This window comes from Sinohyriopsis cumingii, chromosome 4, assembly GCF_028554795.1.
Source record: "Sinohyriopsis cumingii isolate HCF-2022 chromosome 4, ASM2855479v2, whole genome shotgun sequence".
NCBI lineage: Eukaryota > Metazoa > Mollusca > Bivalvia > Unionida > Unionidae > Sinohyriopsis > Sinohyriopsis cumingii.
This window is the reverse complement of record NC_142964.1, coordinates 31812900-31833297: the sequence shown is the minus strand read 5'-3', so window position 1 is coordinate 31833297 and position 20398 is coordinate 31812900. Positions and strand designations below refer to the sequence as shown.

Genomic DNA, 20398 nt, shown 5'->3' with positions numbered 1-20398 from the left:
TTTTTCCGCATTTTCATCTGCCAATTTGAGCAACTGCTGGATGTCATCCATTAATTGTATTCTTTTATTTAACATGTCACCCAGCTCAAGATCTGCTTTTCTTTTTCTGCTCCTCTCACACTCCTCCATCTTTTTCTTCTCCTCATCCAAGTATAGTCTGTATGTGTGTCTAGCATTTGAAGCATAACTTAACATTTCTTTACTAATATTTACATTTTCAATGCCTCCTACGTTTCGAATACTATCAATAATGATTCTTCTTGAAATGAGAGACAGCTGCTTTTGATTATCTCGTATGGCTTCTTTGTCAATGGAGAATCCTCATTCAACATCTGCCTGGCCATAAGACAGAGTTAGAAGGTGTTTTGCAACTGGCCACAAGACAGCATATTCCTTTTTGTCTGCCATCAAGAAATGAAAAAACGAATCTAAGCGGTCTTTCTATCTAGAGAACTGAGCAAATTTCACAGAGTCTTCCGATTTCAAACAATGTTCCAAAAAGACTTTGTAGTTTTTAACCAGGGCATCATATTGCTTTGGATCTATTCTTCCATTGTTGACTAGAATTTCGACCAGTGATTGGAATGACTGAATGCTGGTCTTTATATCCTTCATCATTTTCTCTGGGTTCAAGCATGTCATATTTCTTACAAGGGCAAAAGTCACTGGTGACTTTGTCAGCAATTTTGTGACAACAGCTTGGAGGAATTTCCTGCAGTCAAGATGGAAAGCCAAAATGTCCCTATCTGTCAATTTCCCTGATTTTTTTAAGTCAGCAATCACAGTTATTGTCACAAAGCCAATTTCAATACTTGCAGAGTCTTTAAGGTGTTTGCAATTTGTTAAATCAAATTTAATGAGCTTTGATGCCTCTGTGATACAGTACAGATGATCTTGAGCTACAAATCGCTCCATAAGACCCCTGATCATTTTGAAAATGTCTTCTGCAAGGAAAGGCAGCAATGGAGCGTCTCCTTGAAATTCCTGTAAAAATGGCTCCATCTCTCTAGCCACTGAAAGGAAAAACTGTGCTTGAGGAACGAAGAGATGAGACTTAACCACTTCCTTGAGACTCTCAAATGATTTTAATTTTGGATGCTTTTTAAGTGAATCAATATATGTTGCTAGATATGGAAGGAGGGACAGGACTTTCTCTACAACTGTGATGTTCTCAAGCCACCTGTGCTTACAGAATTTTGGTGGCAGCTCCTTGATACCAGATGCCTTTTGATAGTCCTCTATTCTGGCTGGAGAATCTTTAAAGAAGTAATAGAGATTGCTAAGTGTCTCCTCCAGATTCCACTCTGTGGCAGCGCAACCATCCCTGAACGCATTTTGAATTATATGTAGGCTGCAAGATCCTGTTGGCAACAACGACTTTCCAGGGTGTGAACGATTAATCTCTGCATTCAACATGCTAAACGTTTTCCAGTTAACATTAGGTCCATCCACTGAAATATGTAGGAGGTTCCTGGTTCCAAGATCTTGGATGATTGGACACAACTTGCCAAACAGATCTTCTGCCATGGCGTGTCCCAAAAACTCTGATGTCAAAAATCTTGTTTGCACTCTTTCTGCACCCTGTTCCCAAAACCTGACATGAATGTCATTGCTTCTGACGCAATTGTTTGTTCAAACTTTCATCAAACTGCAAAGCATATCCATTACACTTGCGTATGCTCTCTTTTAAGGTTGATACAAAGTATTGAGCTAGGCCATGAATAGCAATATAACATGTTTTGTCCTCACCGCAAGTGAATTTGTGTGCAATTGCACTGTCCGGAAACATCAGTGAAAAGACTCGTGAAATTTCCTCATTGGAATGAAAGGAGCTGTGGGTATTCACTGTCCTTAGGGTCCAAAATATTTCTGCCTTTAATACATCATTTGATGATGTATATGAAGTTAATGTTGGGGCAGGCTTTGGCATAACTTTAGGTGATGGTGAGGCTGAATTTGAAATAAAACCAGAGATTGTGTTGTTCTGAGCAGATTTCATTATTTTACAATTCTGCACACGCTTCTTGCTGGTGGAATGACTTTTGAGGGCAGCTTCTCCCATATTTGCAATATCTATAATTTTGCTACAAGCTCTGCATTTAGCAGTCCTTTTGTCTGAAGCATTCTTCTCCACCCATTTTTCATAGTTTGGGTTGGTCAGCCAACTGTTATTGAATGTGCACATACCAGGCATGTTGGACTAAACCTAAAGTAATATAAAATTAAAGATTTTAAGACTTCACTATCATCATGAGATATTGTGTATTGTATTATGTGTTCAGAATTTTCTAATAGCCCAGTGTTCATTAAGTAATTCATTTTCATCACCTATTGCCTGACCAGACTTACAGTCTAAGATTTATTCATTATCATATTACATAGAGTGTTGGAGATTTAAAATTAAAATCCAATTTCATACAATGACAATTCTTTTCTTTAACTTTAAAAAAAAAATTTCATTAAATATACTAATAACAGCAACACTAAAAAAGTCGTCAAAGTTTACCAGATACAGAAAAATGATTGATTAAAGTTAAACTGTATTGGCAGTAAACATGTTTCATCCTAACCTAACAACCCTCTTGAAAATGGAAGTCAAAATTCCCACACTGTAATATTACAGGAATTTACTGAAGCCTTCTTGCTGATGTTTGAATTCTGAATTTGAACAGTTTTCTTGCTCTAATACACGATCTATTATAGCATTTATTATTTATTTTTATTGAGGATTTTGCAAAATCGGGAGATTCAATTGGGAGACCTAGACGGGTCTAATATTAAAATGATTCTCTGAATTTTTTTTCAGATGGGTTCTCAGGTTATCTAAAAATAGCCTCTGAAAAAAACTACAATTTTCAATATTCTGAAACTAGAGCTAAAGTAACAGCCCAAAACAAGAATATCAAATCGACAATAATGATTATGATCATGACGTACCCTCCGACGTAATAAATGACTGACTATGCTGCATGAGATGTTACGACAGACCCAAAAAACAAGTGAGGAATATAAACGAAATCAAATTAGTACTTACCTTGTATGTTATATCGAAGAAATAACAGACTTTTTAGGAAGAAATTAACTTCATTTTGACAGGTCGTCAAGTGGTAATTACTCAAAGCGGCACGGCTGACCATTTGAATTTTCCAATCGAACTACACCGGAAACCACGTGATATCTACTGTTAGGGGAACTTACTCTTGTTACATGAAATGAAACCATTTATCTATCGTATCTTTTTATCGTGTTTTATTTAACTGGTGCTCTGTGCTCTAAGAAATTTGAAGTAATCAATTTCTTTAACTCCCTTGTCAGAAATTCCATGACTTTTCCAAAACTTTGCAAGGTTTTGACAAATTCCATTACTTTTCAAGGCCCTTGAAATTTATTTTTTAAATTCCAAAACTTTTCCAGGATTCCATGACCTGCGGGAACCCTGACATGCTCATCAGGGGGTCTTTCAGCCACTGAATTATGTCACTGTAAATACCAGCATGGCTAAAATAATCAATTGATCAACACATTTTCCCACTCAGCAGATGGCTGATGCAGGACTGGCAAGTCTTTGAATTTTCCGCCCAGCTATTATGTGTATACTGAGGGCTCCCATTTAAGTAATTTAAAAAAAAATATGCATCCAAATATGCATGATTAAGATTTCCAAGACCTCTGAATTACAATAAACTCTATGAAAAATGTAAATTTAGCATTGCTGCTAAGCTGTATCTGCAACTGGCTTAATTTATTATTTAAAAAACGGGCAAAATCCATGTAGATTAGTATCAGAATATGAACATAAAAACACAATGACAAATTAAGGGTAGTCATATTTGATGAGATCTGCATCATTTGTTCAAACCAAAACACAATCATGCACATATGCTTTCACTCAAATTTTTGTTCAAATGATTTTGAAAAGTCATTTAAAAGCTTTATTAAATTTAGTAATGACTGCCAAATTTGAGAAGAATTACATAATTTGTAAAAACTTGAAATACCTTCTTAGCTAGATGCTTTCTGTAAAATCTGATTACGTTTTTTTTGTGATGCAGCACCATACCAAAAATTCATTTGGCCAAGTGAGATAAAAGTATATGCCAGTATCTTAATGTAAATTTTGCCATTACTATTTGAAAAGTAACTGTTATGTCTTGATTTCCACTAACCTGGGTTGGATAATTAAATGAGTGAAATTACATACCCAGATTTGCAGCTCTGTTTGGCAAATTTCTCGTCACACGAGGGTCTAACAGAATATAATTGAATGATGATTTGATTGTTCCTTCTCTCCACCTTCTTTTATTTGGGTTCTGGAAAGCTTCTATCATTTTGATTTCCTGAGCTACCATATCACTCAGGTCCAATTTCCCTTCCAAAGCACTGGCTAGCTCTGGTGGGTAACCTGTACAAGAAATGTACAACAGTTAAAGGAATGAATTTCAAAGTCACATGTGATATCCTATGAGAAATACATTTTTATGTCTGATCAGAGTTAGAAAGTTTTGGAAAATCCATGGTTTTCTCCAGCCACTACCTCTGACACTCTGGTTGCCTGCAGATTAATCAAGCTGACTAGTAAATTCTTCCAGTTGTCCCCATGATTGGCATAATCCAAATTATTCAACAACTTCTGTTATCACATATAGTTAGTCCTATACTTTTAACTGACCATCAGTCCTTTTAATGCAAGTGTCATACAAGTTCACAGACCTTTTTAATTTACTTAAGATCAGCAAATTAAGATAACTGAAGAATTTCTTAAATTTTTTTTCGACGATTTCTTGTCGCCCATCAGCTTTCTACAAGTTGACCATCAATGAGCACAAACTGATCCATATTTTGTTTACCTGAGTTTACATCACTACAATCCTTGTTATTTTTAATCCAATGCGGTTATCAATCTGTTAATCCTTTATGTAAACTTTCTGGAAACTGTAACTATCCACCTGGGTCTTTCTTTAGCCCCAAGCCAGTGAGGTATGCAACAACAGCTGTAACTGGTAGCATTATTTAAACTTGCCATATTCCAACAGCTAAGTTAGCCAACAGTAGCAGTTTTAACATACTCTACAGCAAATACCCATTTCTTTTCAACAGACCAATCACAAAGACTAATACTACACCATAGGTATAAAATATGTCAAGCCAAAGATACATGACACTACTACCATGCGCTGGTGTGTGGGCAAAAGATAAAAATTCACACAGCTTGTTTATTTAAAGATTCACCCTGAAGAGTTGGTAGTATGGACTGTGACCTGCTTAATGAGATAATGACAAGCTGACAAACGATTAGTGTGGCCTTTTACTTATAGCAATTGTCCAGCATTCAAATATAGAAATATATGGAGATATCATATATGCTGCAGGTACTCTTTGACAATTTAATGACCAAATGTTTGTTGCTGGAAAATATAAAAAGCCTATTATAATTTGTAACACGATCATTTCTTAATTTAACTTCCAGTTGCCTGACTGGTCCTTCACACTGAGAAAAATGGTTGCCTGGCATACATCTGGGCAATTGATTTTTCTACCCCTGTTGATTGTCATTTTAAGAAAATGACAAAGCGTATACATTGGATTAGAAGAGCAATTATGATAAAAATAAACCAAGATAAAAATGAGCAGCAAAACCTTGAAAAATTGCCAAAACTTTCTGCAATAAAAAAAAATCAAATTTTTTATGAGACATTAATACAAAATAAATATGCAAGTAACATACAAGTATTAACAGTTCTAATCTGAAAAGATTATATTTTTCTATTAGAAGTCAAATTAACAGTTTTACTTTTTAGACAGCTGTTAATTAGGGTAGGGTATAATTTTTTCTTACAAATACATTTCCTTCCTAAATTAACTGTATAGCTGTCCCTCACAGTAGCAAAGAATATTTTAAGGTAAAGGCTAATTGTTTTTCAAAATGAGATTTATCTTACATAGAGATGTTCAAACTGTATTTTAGTATATTGCAGGGATCCGAAGTGCTTTATCAGGAATTCAAAGAAGCAAATTTAATTCCAGGATTTACCTCCATACTTCCTCTATTAGTTCTTACACTTACCAGGTGATTTCTTGGTCAGCTTAAGTTTAGCCCCATCTGGATCCTTCTCTAGCTGCGTCAGTTTGACCAAATAGGTCTGGCGTGTGGTTGCTGTGACAGGACCAGGATCTTCTCTGAATAACTGTAGTTTGGCTCGTACTTCATCATCACTTAACCTTTTTATGTGATCAGGTACCTGGATTCCATCATCCACTTTACTGGCATTGATTTGCAAGTTACCTAATGCCCGCCAGTCATATAAGACAGTCCTGTCTGAGTCTGAAGAGTGGGTGCTGGAAATACTATACAAACTGTCAATTGATGGTCTACCGCTACTTCCAAACTGGGATGAAATTCTCCTTTCTATTAAGGTTATCCCCATTTCTGGATCTCTATATAAATACTCTGTAATTGAGGCATCACTGTATATACTACTAATGGATGTCCTGTTGGAGATAAATCCTTTGTTGAAAATATCCAAAAGTGATAACCTCTCTTCCTCCTCTAATGGAGATCTTGTTTCCTGCTCGGCTGGTAACTTTTCACTGTCTTTATTAACATCTCTATTGCTGTTTTCCTTAATGAGATCTTTTAAATCTATCATGTTTGTAGCTTTATCTTGCTTTTCTGGATTTACAGTCTCAATGTCTGGAAAGGAATATGATTCATCATTTACCTTCAGTTTCTGTTGTGGTTTCAAAATATTCAATTCTTTAATAGCTGTTTCTTCACAGTTACTTCTACACTTCTTGTGTGCATCATTCTTTTTATTCACAACTGTCTCTGTATTATGTCTGGCAAAGAAACTTTCATCATTTGATATTAGACTGTTATCTAAAGTAGTATCTTCCTGAGGTGGGAACTGCTTATATAGATTTGCTGCTTGTAGCTTTAAGCCTAGCAAATTCATATCTGTAGTCCAACTCTGAATCACATTCTGATGATTTGTTGATTGTCTCCCTTTATGGTCCTTATTTACTGATTGCCTCATTATTTGGTCCCGATTCTGTGATTTTCTCCACTTATGGTCATGAGGTTTAACATGCTTATAACTATTGCATGTATTATGATATTCATTCACATAAAATTCATCATCATTTTCATTCTTATCATTTATCTGAAGAATTTTCTCTTTAAAACAACTGTAATTGTGTTTACGTGGACAAGTAATACATTGATGTTGAGTGGGACAGCCCATCTTATTTAAATGGCAGGTGTGAGATGAGCATAAAGCACAGTGATAATAATATGGGGAATCTGAATGTATGTTCAAATGATGACTAGCACACTCAGCTGATGAAATGTTTTTAAATGCTGTAGTCCTATTGTTTTGTGCACACAAACTAGGATGATATGAACATGTGTTGCGTGGAGAACAGCAATGTGAATTGTTGTAAGATGCACAAGTCTTACATTCACCACTTATGTCCTCAAAATATCTGTGATTAGTATTGGTATTATTGTCTTCTTCAGGGCACCGAAGTTTTCCTCCTGCTTGGCTTGTATCAAATTTCTGTCTGCATGGGGAACTGCTGGAATATCCTGAGGAATTATGGTTGGAATCTGAAGCTTTCTGAAAACTAGTTGCTGGATAAGTTACAAGGGTACTAAATTTATCTTCAGAATCTTCCACTTTGTTTAGAATAAACGCTTCTGAAGGAGTCTCCCTGGAGTTTAACATAAGACCATGTTTACTGTAATCTGACTTATTTCCAGTCTGTCTACAAATATCTGACTGGTTCTCATTCTCTCTTTTTTCAATAGTGTTAGGCTTGTTCCCAGGTTCTGCCCCCCACTCTGCCTCCAAGTCTTCCAAAGTCTGGCATTTGTTTAGCTCATCTATCTCTGAGTCTAGGTGACTATTGCAAGTTACATAACTGTCCGAGGAGATTCCAGAGGTGTCAGGCTTTGCGTTCTCTATGAATGGAGAAATCGATTGTAGAGTCTTAACGAGGTCTGCTTCCTCTTCCTCATCTGAAACACTCACATGAAGGTGTAAAGATTCCTCATCTGATCTGTCATTACCCAGGAAGGAGTCATTATCCTGGGGCTGATAGCCAACACCAGCATTGCTCTTGATGTCAAAATATGGGTGATCTGAAATGAAGCAGAAAAGTGGAGCCAGTGAACATTTGATAGACTACTTTTGCATGTAAGAATGTGTACGTGTATGTGCGTACATGTGTATAATAGTTGAGTACATTTAAGTACTGATACAAATTGGGGTTCAAAAGCAAAGTTGTGAATGTATGAAACTTTGCAAAGGCCATAACAAAGTGAAGGGAGCTCTGTGACTATGGAACAGTGTGACTAACAAAGGCCAGGATATATACAGATCATAATGATTGAGTATGCAATAATGTGAGGGAATAAAAATGGATTTGGAAATATGGGCAAATGCAGGTAAATGGACAGATTTATTGACCCAGATGTATAACAAAAATGAATCCAAGAAGTATAGAGGGCAAAGTGGCAGAAAGTAGCAGGATATGAACTAGCTAGCTAGCACAATATGTATGCATGGAAAATAATACATAGCAAGATATGAACTAGCTAGCTAGTGCAATATGCATGCATAGAAAATAATAGATAGCAAGATATGAACTAGCTAGTGCAATCAACATGCATGGAAATTAATACATAGCAAGATATGAACTTTCTAGCTAGTGCAATCAGCATGCATGGAAAGTAATACATAACAAGATATGAACTAGCTAGCTAGCACAATATGCATGCATAGAAAATAATACATAGCAAGATATGAACTAGCTAGCTAGTGCAATCAGCATGCATGGAAAGTAACACATAGCAAGATATGTACTAGCTAGCCAACATGCATGGAAAATAATACATAGCAAGATATGAACTTTCTAGCTAGTGCAATCAGCATGCATGGAAAGTAATACATAGCAAGATATGAACTAGCTAGCAAACATGCATGGTAAGTAATAAATAGCAAATATGAACTAGCTAGCTAGTGCAATAAGCATGCATGGGAAGTAATACATAGCAAGATATGAACTAGCTAGCTAGCACAATACACATGCATGGAAAGTAATACATAGCAAGATATGAACTAGCTAGCTAGCACAATATGCATGCAAGGAAAGTAATACATAGCAAATATGAACTAGCTAGCTAGTGCAATAAGCACGCATGGAAAGTAATACATAGGAAGATATGAACTAGCTAGCTAGCAAAATACGCATGCATGGAAAGTAATACATAGCAAGATATGAACTAGCTAGCTAGTGCAATCAGCATGCATGAAAAGTAATATATAGCAAGATAAGAACTAGCTAGCTAGTGCAATAAGCATGCACGGAAAGTAATACATAGCAAGATATGAACTAGCTAGCTAGCACAATATGCATGCATGGAAAATAACACATAGCAAGACATGAACTAGCTAGCCAACATGCATGGAAAGCAATACATAGCAAGATATGAACTAGCTAGCTAGCACAATATGCATGCATGGAAAGTAATACATAGCAAATATGAACTAGCTAGCTAGTGCAATCAGTATGCATGAAAAGTAATACATAGCAAGATATGAACTAGCTAGCAAACTTGCATGGAAAGTAATACATAGCAAGATATGAACTAGCTAGCTAGCACAATATGCATGCATGGAAAATAATATATAGCAAGATATGAACTTGCAAGCTAGCACAATATGCATGCATGGAAAATAATAGATAGCAAGATATGAACTAGCTAGCTAGTGCAATATGCATGCATGGAAAATAATAGATAGCAAGATATGAACTAGCTAGCTAGTGCAATACGCATGCATGGAAAGTTATACATAGTAAGATATGAACTTTCTAGCTAGTGCAATAACATACATGGAAAGTAATACATAGCAATATATGAACCTCCTAGCTAGAACAATATGCATGCATGGAAAGTAATGTGTTATGTGTGTGTGTGATTAGGATTTTTAACATAGCTTTTAAAAACGTTTCAGTCATATCATTATGATGTCCGTAGTGTGGCAGTTGTCTAGCACTGGGGCATCATGCCGCAGACATGTAGCATGATGTCCCACCCAGTCACATTATATTAACACCAGGCTGACCAGTCCTAGTACTAACCTCTTAATGCTGAGCGCCTAGCAAGGCAGCTGTTAGCACCATTTTTGTAAGTCTTTGGTACGACTCGGCCGGGGTTCGAACCCATGACCTCCCAATTCTGAGATGGATGCTCTAACCACTAGGCCACTGGAGCGGTCATGGAAACTAATACATAGGAAGATATGAACTTTCTAGCTAGTGCAATAAGCATGCAAGGAAAGTAATACATAGCAAGATATGAACTAGCTAGCTAACATGCATGGAAAGTGATATATAGCATAATATGAACTTTCTAGCTAGTGCAATAAACATGCATGGAAAGTAATACATAGCAAGATATGAACTAGTTAGCTAGTGCAATAAACATGCATGGAAATTAATACATAGCAAGATATGAACTAGCTAGCAAACATGCATGGAAAGTAATACATAGCAAGATATGAACTAGCTAGCTAACATGTATGGAAAGTGATATATAGCATAACATGAACTTTCTAGCTAGTGCAATAAACATGCAAGGAAAGTAATACATAGCAAGATATGAACTAGCTAGCTAGTGCAATAAACATGCATGGAAATTATTACATAGCAAGATATGAACTAGCTAGCAAACATGCATGGAAAGTAATACATAGCAAAATATGAACTAGCTAGCTAGCACAATATGCATGCATGGAAAGTAATATATAGCAATATATGAACTTTCTAGCTAGTGCAATATGCATGCATGGAAAGTAATACAGCTAAATACGAACTTTCTAGCTAGCAATATGCATGCAAGGAAAGTAATACATAGCAAGATATGAACTTTCTAGCTAGTGCAATATGCATGCATGGAAAGTAATACATAGCAAGATATGAACTTTCTAGCTAGCAAAATAAACATGCATGGAAAGTAATACATAGCAAGATATGAACTTTCCAGCTAGTACAATATACATGCATGGAAAGTAATACATAGCAAGATATGAACTTTCTAGCTAGCGAAATAAACATGCATGGCAAGTAATGCATAGCAAGATATGAACTTTCTAGCTAGTGCAATACGCATGCATGGAAAATAATACATAGCAAGATATGAACTAGCTAGCTAGCACAATAAGCATGCATGGAAAATAATACAAAGCAAGATATGAACTAGTTAGCTAGTGCAATAAGTATGCAACGAAAGTCATACATAGCAAGATATGAACTAGCGTGCTAGTGCAATCAGCATGCATGGAAAATGATACATAGCAAGATATGAACTAGCTAGCTAGTGCAATAAACATGCATGGAAAGTAATCATACATACAAGGGTCTGAAGAACTAGGTTTGGAACAGCATGATGATCCTGATGTGCATAAAGGTATAAATATTAGATACATGTATTAGATAACCAGTTAGGAATTCACATGTCCACTAATAAAAGATACAGTTGAAATGACAATGTAGCAAAGGATGTGAAAATGAATGACTGGCATTGCAGCTATACAACATATCTGATGTGTCTCAAATTGTATGATGGTATCACTAAGTAAAGAATTAGAACAGTCCATTGATGGATACATGTGTGAACCAACTAATGAGGCACATGCTGTGACATCTATCTCTATGGGTGGTTGGGATCTAGCAGACAGTAAATTTGATCGTTCAAAGGTTTCTGAGGGTTCTCTCCGAGTATCAGCATGAAAACCATCATGCAAACCATTAATTAAATCTGTCACAAAATCTCTATCCGGATGATCATGACGCTCTTGAAGAAGCAGGTCAACATTAATAGGGCTAGTGGCAGTTATTGGCATATTATTTTCTTTGGCATGACTCAAAGTTTTAATGGGGTTCTCATCCTTGGCTCTCTGATCACAAGTGACCTGAAGATGGTCATTCCTGCCCAATTTACATATATGCAGTAAATTGCAGTTAGGCCTGCTATAATTGATCCCATTGAAATTGTTGCATATTTGTTTTCCATTGAACAGAAGTACAGGATGGCCACGCCAAATCATGGGTGTAAGACTGGCTGTGCTAGAATTAAAATATTTCACATTTGTCTTTCACTGTTGACTGTTAAATGGCATTGTGTGGTTAGCCAGATAGAAGCCACTTGAGTGTAGAGTACTGTTGCAATGAATGCAAACCTCTGTCCTTCTACCAGAGAAAACAGCTAGAAACAACTCGGTATCCCTGCAAAAACCAATCTACACTGATGTTGTGTTCTATCAAATACATGAAGGCCTTGCAAGAAAAAGCATTTTGATACTCATAAAAGCCAGTTCCACTGTATTTCTGATGCAGTACAGCAAAACAGTTGGTACAAGGGTCTAATTCAGGCCTCCTAAATGGATAGACCTCACAATGTTTTTGTATTTGGAGAATGCCTTACAAAATTCAGACTTAGTTAGCATGCCGGCCAAATGTATGACATTCCTTTTAACAACAATTTAATTTCCACCCTGTTCAATAATTTTAGTTGAGACAGTCTCGTGCTATCATCCCTGTACCGAGCAAGGGCTAATTGAAGGTTGAAATCACTGTACAAATGACATGTATCCTCGGTAGCAGGACTCCATGAAGCTTGGCAAGATGTTACACTTCGTGGTGATATGGTAGATACTGGTAAAGATTGTTAAGGCAGTGACAGATGCTTGTAATTTGGCTAACTGTTGCTTGAAAGCTGTCATGTCCAACATGTTGAGATGACGTGATGTATCAGCTGTTTTGAGGTCACATGACAAGGATGCTCTTCCCACCCGTCTGATGCACATTGTATCTGTTGAAGATGTTTTTTTCCCAACTGAAACTGACACCCTGACGTTCCTTTTGGCTAATGGTTTAACTAATCTGGATGCAGTCCAATTTTCTGGAATGTCTGTCCAAGCTGAATTTGCAGCAGTGTTAACATCCTGGCTATGTTCTATATTGCAGGCACTGGTCAAACAATTAACAGTTCATCTTGAAAGTGTTTCCCTTTACTCTCATTTGTGCTCCAGGAACCCCCAAAATTTTAATTTGAACCCCAGTTTTGATACCAAAGTTTGTTTTTTACTCAGTCTGACCCACAATTCTGACACCAAGTGGATTTTTGACTCTCAGTCTTTCACCTTTAGGGGATAAACAGATCTTGATCTATGAGAAGCCATTGTGGGCTGAATAATGGATGATCAAAAAAAACCTGAATGTAATATGTGGTGTTAACAAGCAGTGGAAAGAATGTTTCTTCTTTTTGAAAAAAGCACATCTCTACAGGTGACCTAGTTATTGGATAAATGCAGCCCCAACTGACTCAATGTTTGATTACATGCTTCAACTCAGTCATCTGATTGGTTCAACAAAACAACACCTCTAAATTTAGTTGTTGTTGTTGTTCTAGGGTTTAATGCCATTTTTCAGCACAAGATAGGCTATACATGGTGGCCAGTATAACTGGTGGAAGAACCCTGGAAAACCCAGGGAAGGCCCACTGACCCACAAGAAGCTACTGGCAGGCTTTCCCATGTACCCACACTAGCCGAGCCTTGGACTCGAACCCACTCAGACAGAGGTGAGATGGCAGTGATCCAGAATGGTGAGCAATTTAGACCAATCGGGGCCCCTCTAAATTTAGTTACAAGCTTATCAACATATACTGGCTGCAATGACATCATGTCTGGGCAAAGAAACCATAGTAGACAATTAGGGACCTAACAAGGGGCCAGAGAAGGATGCATTGTGCATTACTGTTAAGATATATTATTCAAGATAATATAAGAAGAGCAATTTAAATGCATCAAGAAAACATGAGTAATATAATTTGTGCTATATCATAAAAACAAAGAGGCTGGTATAATATATCAAGGGCTCTGTTAATGGCAAAAAAACGTTTGATACAAAAAAAATAAATAGTCTAGATACAAGGACGTCAATATAGAGAAATTACCATCTGAAATAAAAGCACAAACATCAGCTACAAAACTGAAAAGGAAACCAAACAGTGAACTGACTAAAACCATTACAGAGGTACTTGATGGATACATGGGTTGTTAAGCAGAAGCAAGAATACTGAAAGTCAAATAGGAAGATACAAAAACCAAACTCCACTATAATTTCCAGTGATGGGTTGTAAGGCCAAACAATGAGGATATTCTAAAACAAAGAAATGCGTGTAAAGAAGAATGTCATTTAGCAAAAGGTGAGAAGAAAGAACCAGAACAAGAAGAAGCTGAAGAATGAAATTGTCATGAAATCTGGGTAGTATGGAAAGATAAAGATTCATGAATGCACATAAATAAGAATTCCGAATGTTCATTACAAGCTACTTTTCAAAAGTGAGGAAAATCTGTATGTAGAAAATTTCATTCACACTGAAGATACAGTGGAAAAGAAAATGGATCCTGGTAAAAGATGAATAAAAATCTGAAACAAAACGACAATGAGGGACACAAAGGGAATTTGTTAAGAAGAAAAAGGTTATTGAACCGTCAACAAAAGAAGGCAAACAAAGAGAAGAATATCAAGAACAGTGTTGGTGGTTACGAGCAGAAAAAAAAAGAAAAGAGAGTTTTTAAAGCGGTGTTGCTTTGTCTGTTTTTCTGATCTGACATGTTTTGAAATTTGAAAAGATCCATCAGCTCTAATGTTTTTTGTCAGATAACATCCACAACTCACACTGTACAGCATTTCACTTAATGTCATTTTCTTTAAAACTACAGACTGGTTCACTAACTTCCTAGCTTATCAATGAAATGAATCTCTGAGGCAAAGTTCACATATGAAGAAATCCATGTGTTTTCTTAGAATGGGGTCATATACAGTTGCTATAAATAGTAAACAAGGAAAGTACTCTTTCACTATTCTTACACAGCAGTCACCTTTTTAAGAATATTCTCGAATTTATGAGTGGAATTAAAGGGATGATATTAAAATGAAAATGCTTTGTTGCTTTATTTTTATTTTGTTTTTTTACTATACTAGAAAAGTATAATCCATATACAGTCTGGCATAAGATGTAATTTGGTGAAGAAATAAAAATGTAATGATTACACCAAGAGCATAATGGTTGGAATGTATGAGTTGTTCTTCATTTAATCAAAAGCACGTGTTTTGCATCCATTTTATCACCCATTCCATTTTTGGGGTATATGCATCATTTTTTCAGCAAAATGACTTGCATGGTTATAACATAGTTCAGTGTATACAACGGTCGGGTTCTGTGGACCCCAACTACCATGTTATAGTGGGGTCACACTGTAAATAATAGTGCTCAGTATCTCCTATATTATAGTTTATGTCATAACTTCTCATTGGTACAATATGTTAGAGAATTCCATGATCACAATGCTATAAGGATCTTCTTTTGCTCTTATGAATTTAAATTTGAGTCAAACTGGTAAAATGATCCTTATTTTTCCTTCCCCGAAAATGACCTATGAAATTCTCATTATAAGTGTGGTTTTTACGGGCAATATAAGGAGGAGGAAATTGTTCATTTTAAGTGAATCTCTTAGTTTCAATATCCAGACAATTCATAATTTCATAGTTTGATGTGCATGTCTGTGTGTATGTTTGTGACATCATTAATTATATTCACCAGGTGAAGTGACATCCATCAGATATTTACTGCATCCCTTCCTAAAAAAATGATCACAGTGTTTTTGTACTTCCTGTGTGTATAAACTGAAGCGTGACTTCTTTTTGGATGCATCCAAATATTCCTCCAAGTCTTGTGTATCGTATGGGAAATCAACTGTTTTGTCGAGGTGATCTAATGAGGAGTTGGTACTGGATGTAGCACTATCCGTACTTCGTCCTGAAACAGAACACAGATGAAGTAAAGATCTGGAATTCACAGTGGCAATTCTGGGCAAATTAATGTCATTTAGCTATGGCTAATGTAATTTCCTGGGAAAATTAATGTCCTTTAGCCATGGCTAATGTCATTTCCTGGGGAAATTAATGTCATTCAGCCATGGCTAATGTCATTTCCTGGGGAAATTAATGTCATTTAGCCATGGCTAATGTCATTTCCTGGGGAAATTAATGTCATTTAGCCATGGCTAATGTCATTTTCTCTATTGCTTAGGTTCGTTTAATTTTTAATAACCTGACTTTTAAGATAAATGGACAGGCACATAACAGTTTGATCATCATGTTTTGCCATCAAGATAAAAAAGAAAATACTATAGTATTTGCACGCCCTTCCATTGTTTGTACTCCTCTACCAATTTTACAATCACAAGGCATCAAGGATATAAAAAATGCATAAAACTAAGTCATTTCACTCAAAATTTCCAACCTGACTGCCACCAGGGGATCCCAACCACTGTCAACTTGAAATCAAACAGGAGTTGCTTTAGTAACATGGTCTTTGTAACTGGATGGGTAAGTCTATGATTTCAAGCAACAGATGTGATGTAGTTCACCATCTTTGATAATCTCTTTCAATACATGTATATATGAGTTCCTCCTATTTATTTGTTCAGTTTGTTTAAGAAATAGAAAAGCTGACACTGCAAAGATTGGATGCAATGTAGTTTTAATGGGAATATTCTAGAAACCAGAAAAAGACAGTGAGCAGTCTGTCTGCTTGTTTACATCAAAGCTTCTATTTGGTTTGAAATGCCTACAAGCTAAGAGAGTTAGGGTAGGGACCCCCTGGCAGGTTACAAATTATAAATCAATGAATGAAATTACTAAGTTTTGTGTATCTGTTTATATTCTTCATGCACATCAATTTTAAAATGGTTAGGGAATACTAACAATCAGCAGGATGTGCAAATACTATAGCTGTTGAAGAAAGTCATACAAATTATCTGACATGCTGATTTCCATGAAAAGACTAAGCTGAGTAAATTAAGCCTTAATCACTGTATGGGCGCTAAGGTATATCAAAACTATGACTGAAGATGAGAAATATAAAAAAAAAGAACCAAGTTTATTTACTAAAGAAGAAAAAATGATTCCAACCTTATTGATTATTTTGTTTTACAAAATGTCAGTGTTACCATAACAGACTAACCATAGTTACAAAAATTGTCCCCTAAATGTGGCTATGATAAGAACATTAATACTGCCTAAATTCGGAATATTATATTCAATACTACCAAGAACAAACAAAGAAAATTTTTATTTGATCCAAAGTTATGGGACACTCAACATTTACAGTACAGGTACAGTAATCATCATATTTGTTCCGCTGTGAAGTACTTTGCACAGCATTAGAAGAACAAGTTGCCAGACATTTATTTTCAGTCGAGGCACAAACCAAAAGGCTACACAGTGACATGAAATGAAACAAGTTTATTAACATAAGAATCTAAGAATAAGACTATCAAGGTTTGTAAGCATTTATTTCCTTAAGAAGGCTACTACCAGTAAACAATTAAGTTACAATGCAACAGATTTAATATTTGACAAGGAACAAAGATGACAAATGTAGGCAAGATAGTGCCTTCATCCCTCTATTAGAATGACCTGGAAAAAAAACCCCCAACTGTTCTTATAGTTATTGTATAAAATGTGCACACCTGACTGAAAATATGAAAATTAGGTGAAAAACGTGTGCATTATACACAGATGAATAAGGTAGTCAGATTGGTCTCAAAGGGTTTATTGTTTCATGTTTACTAAATCGTTGCAGACGTTTTGGAGCTGCAACTGCCAAATCTTCATAAGCAACTTTATCTAACCTAAGGTATGGCAGAGTTAACTGACTTCTATTAGAAGTCACTATTCTGTTTGGTGAAATGTACATTTATGATGGCAACATGTCCCTTTCTCTTCAAAACTACAATGACAAGAAAAGAAATCTAAGAAGCAGAATTTACTTGTATATATGTATTTTGGTGTCAACGTGTGATCCTTGTTGAGAGACAGCAGCGCTATGTATCTCCTCAAAAGGTTGTAGATTTCTGGATTTCCAGCCAGGTCAAGTGAGTTCAATCCATCCTGAATAATATTCAAAAATGTAGTTGATAACTTACTGGAATTCAGTTACAAACAACCTGAAAGCGAAATCCCTGTTTTGACAATGACTTGCATTCTGAAGACATCTGAGCATAAGATGTGACTTTAAGATTGAATTTAGCAGTCTTTTTCCTGAATTTGTTTTTTTTATTTTAAAAAAGATCTTTCAGTTTTTTGGCTCCATAGTTATGAAGCACCAAAAATAAACTCAGACTCAAAACACAAAATTAGAAATCATACTTCGAGTCTTTTGAAATCAATGCATTGATACAAATTAGTTTGGAATACTGTATGGTATTTCTGAAAATACTTTATTTCTACCCCAAGTCTAAGTAAATATTTGTTAAATTTTAGTCTTTATTTCTACCCCAAGTCTAAGTAAATATTTGTTAAATTTTAGTCTGAATTAAGGTATCCAAATTACGATAAAAGACCCTGTTGTATGTAGCGACCCTAAAAATAAAAATTACATAACATGATATAAACCAATTTTTTTTTCAAGTAAAATGTTTCTTGGATAATATTTATCCAATCATAATACCTTTGTATAACAAATAAAACTTTGCAAATCATGCCCTAAAGGCTACAAGTTTTTAGCTGAAGAGGTGTCAGAGTAATCTCCCCTTGATACATGGATTGTTGCCACATCCTGTGAATTCTTCAGTTGGTAATGAAGAAGGCACTCACTCCATAAGGATGCAACTGCGGGGAAGCCAGTAGGGTGTATGTGTATTATGTTTAGGTAAGTATTTTTGAACAAAATATACATTTCCTTACCATGGAGAAACCATCTCCCATCCCCCAAAGTGTGTGAGACAGCATCTAGATAACCTGACTGGAGAACTGAATCCATGTCAGGAAGCGGCTTTGAAACAGGAAAATTTTTCCCTCCCGCCAGATCAAGTTTAGCCTTTTAAAAAAGGTTAAATGGAGAAGTGAACTTCAATCGCCATCCAATGGCATGGATAGTAACAGTTAGAGAACAGCTTTGCTTGAAAGCAATTGCAAACTTTGTGAACTGAGATGCAAAGCAAATTCATTTGTGCAAGGTTATTTTCCGATATGTGGAATGAATAACCCAATTTATCGAGGACAAATGTTTGTGTTGATATGTTGTTGTTTGCATTTGTGAGTGGTTAGAAGAGGTGTAATCTCCCTTGTGGTTGGTTGCTTGAGCAGATGAGATGAGGTAAATACTTCATTTCCTGTAGATTCTGTTATGAGATTGGTAAGGTCATTGATCCAGTGTTATTCCCATTTGAGTGGAGCAATCAGGATGGGGCAACACTATGATTCTCATGCTTTCTGTATTACATTGAAAACCACATTTCAATCTATAGTATGATGATCAAGTACCCAGGCCTTTGGATCCAGGACTGGTGAGGCAAGGGTTGAGAGTTCAGCTTTCCACCTTCTCGCAAATAGTTTTGTCACTGGTCGATCCCATTGGGCACATATTGAGTTAAGATCTAGAGATGAAGAGACCATTGTTTTATATTAGTTGATTCTTCCATGACAAGTCCACTAATACGTTTAGCCAGCCTGCAATATGATGGCAGGTGTATTTTCCCATATAAACAAGCAAGTCACCATTGTACTATTTTAATGCTAATTCCTGAGGGAGACATAATCATTTAATTTTGAGTGTTGAACTCCAGACATAGATGGCCAAAGTTTTGATATGGTATGAGGTCGGAGATGTCCTTGCTGACAAGGAAACTGAGGTTAACAAGGAGAGCAACTAGGGATATAATATCTTGCTCCAAGATAGAACTTGCCTGCTGTTTTTTTTGTAGAATGCCCTAGTCCTTATAGATGAATCATAGGGACTTCCTGGAAGCAATGTTGAGTAGGGACATGAAACCATATCTCTTCCAGGTCCACACTGATTGGATGCTATTTAGAACCCATCATGGCATTCCATCAAGGGGCACATATGAGTTGATTAAGTGCACTTAGGTCGATGCCCTGGCATTAAGTGCCACATCTGTAGCTGAAGAAACCCAGGAAAAAGCAGGGAGTACACTGAAAGGGATACTGAGTCCCTCAGAAACAATTTGTCAGGTCATCATGGTAAATCTTTTCCATTTTGGCAGTGAAGGATTGGTGCCTTCCCCCTTCAAGGATCTGTGATAAGGACAGCGTGAAGATGACATCATTTTAAATACTGAGGGTCTTGAAGAGAAAAACACTGGTAAAAATGATTTCCCCCATCTCTGCCTCTTGCCCACTTTTCTTTGGGAGAACTGGTTTTTGATTGTTATAAATTCAGTAGGACTGATTCCTAGTGGCCTGTGCCATATAGATATCCCTGTGAACTTTTCTTGACTGCCTTGCAAGCTCCTCTGCTGCT

General features: G+C 36.2%; 1 protein-coding gene across 1 annotated transcript in view; it reads right to left on the bottom strand.

The window, feature by feature from the left end:
- LOC149800883 (uncharacterized) overlaps positions 1-20398 on the bottom strand; it is a 58000-nt gene that overhangs the window by 21228 nt on the left and 16374 nt on the right. The window contains exons 4-7 of the mRNA XM_089956749.1: positions 17907-18027; positions 15671-15889; positions 6065-8140; positions 4202-4402 (exon numbers count right to left, since the gene is read on the bottom strand). Of these exons, the coding sequence (XP_089812875.1) occupies positions 4202-4402; positions 6065-8140; positions 15671-15889; positions 17907-18027 (2617 nt within the window). The remainder of the gene's footprint in view (positions 1-4201; positions 4403-6064; positions 8141-15670; positions 15890-17906; positions 18028-20398) is intronic.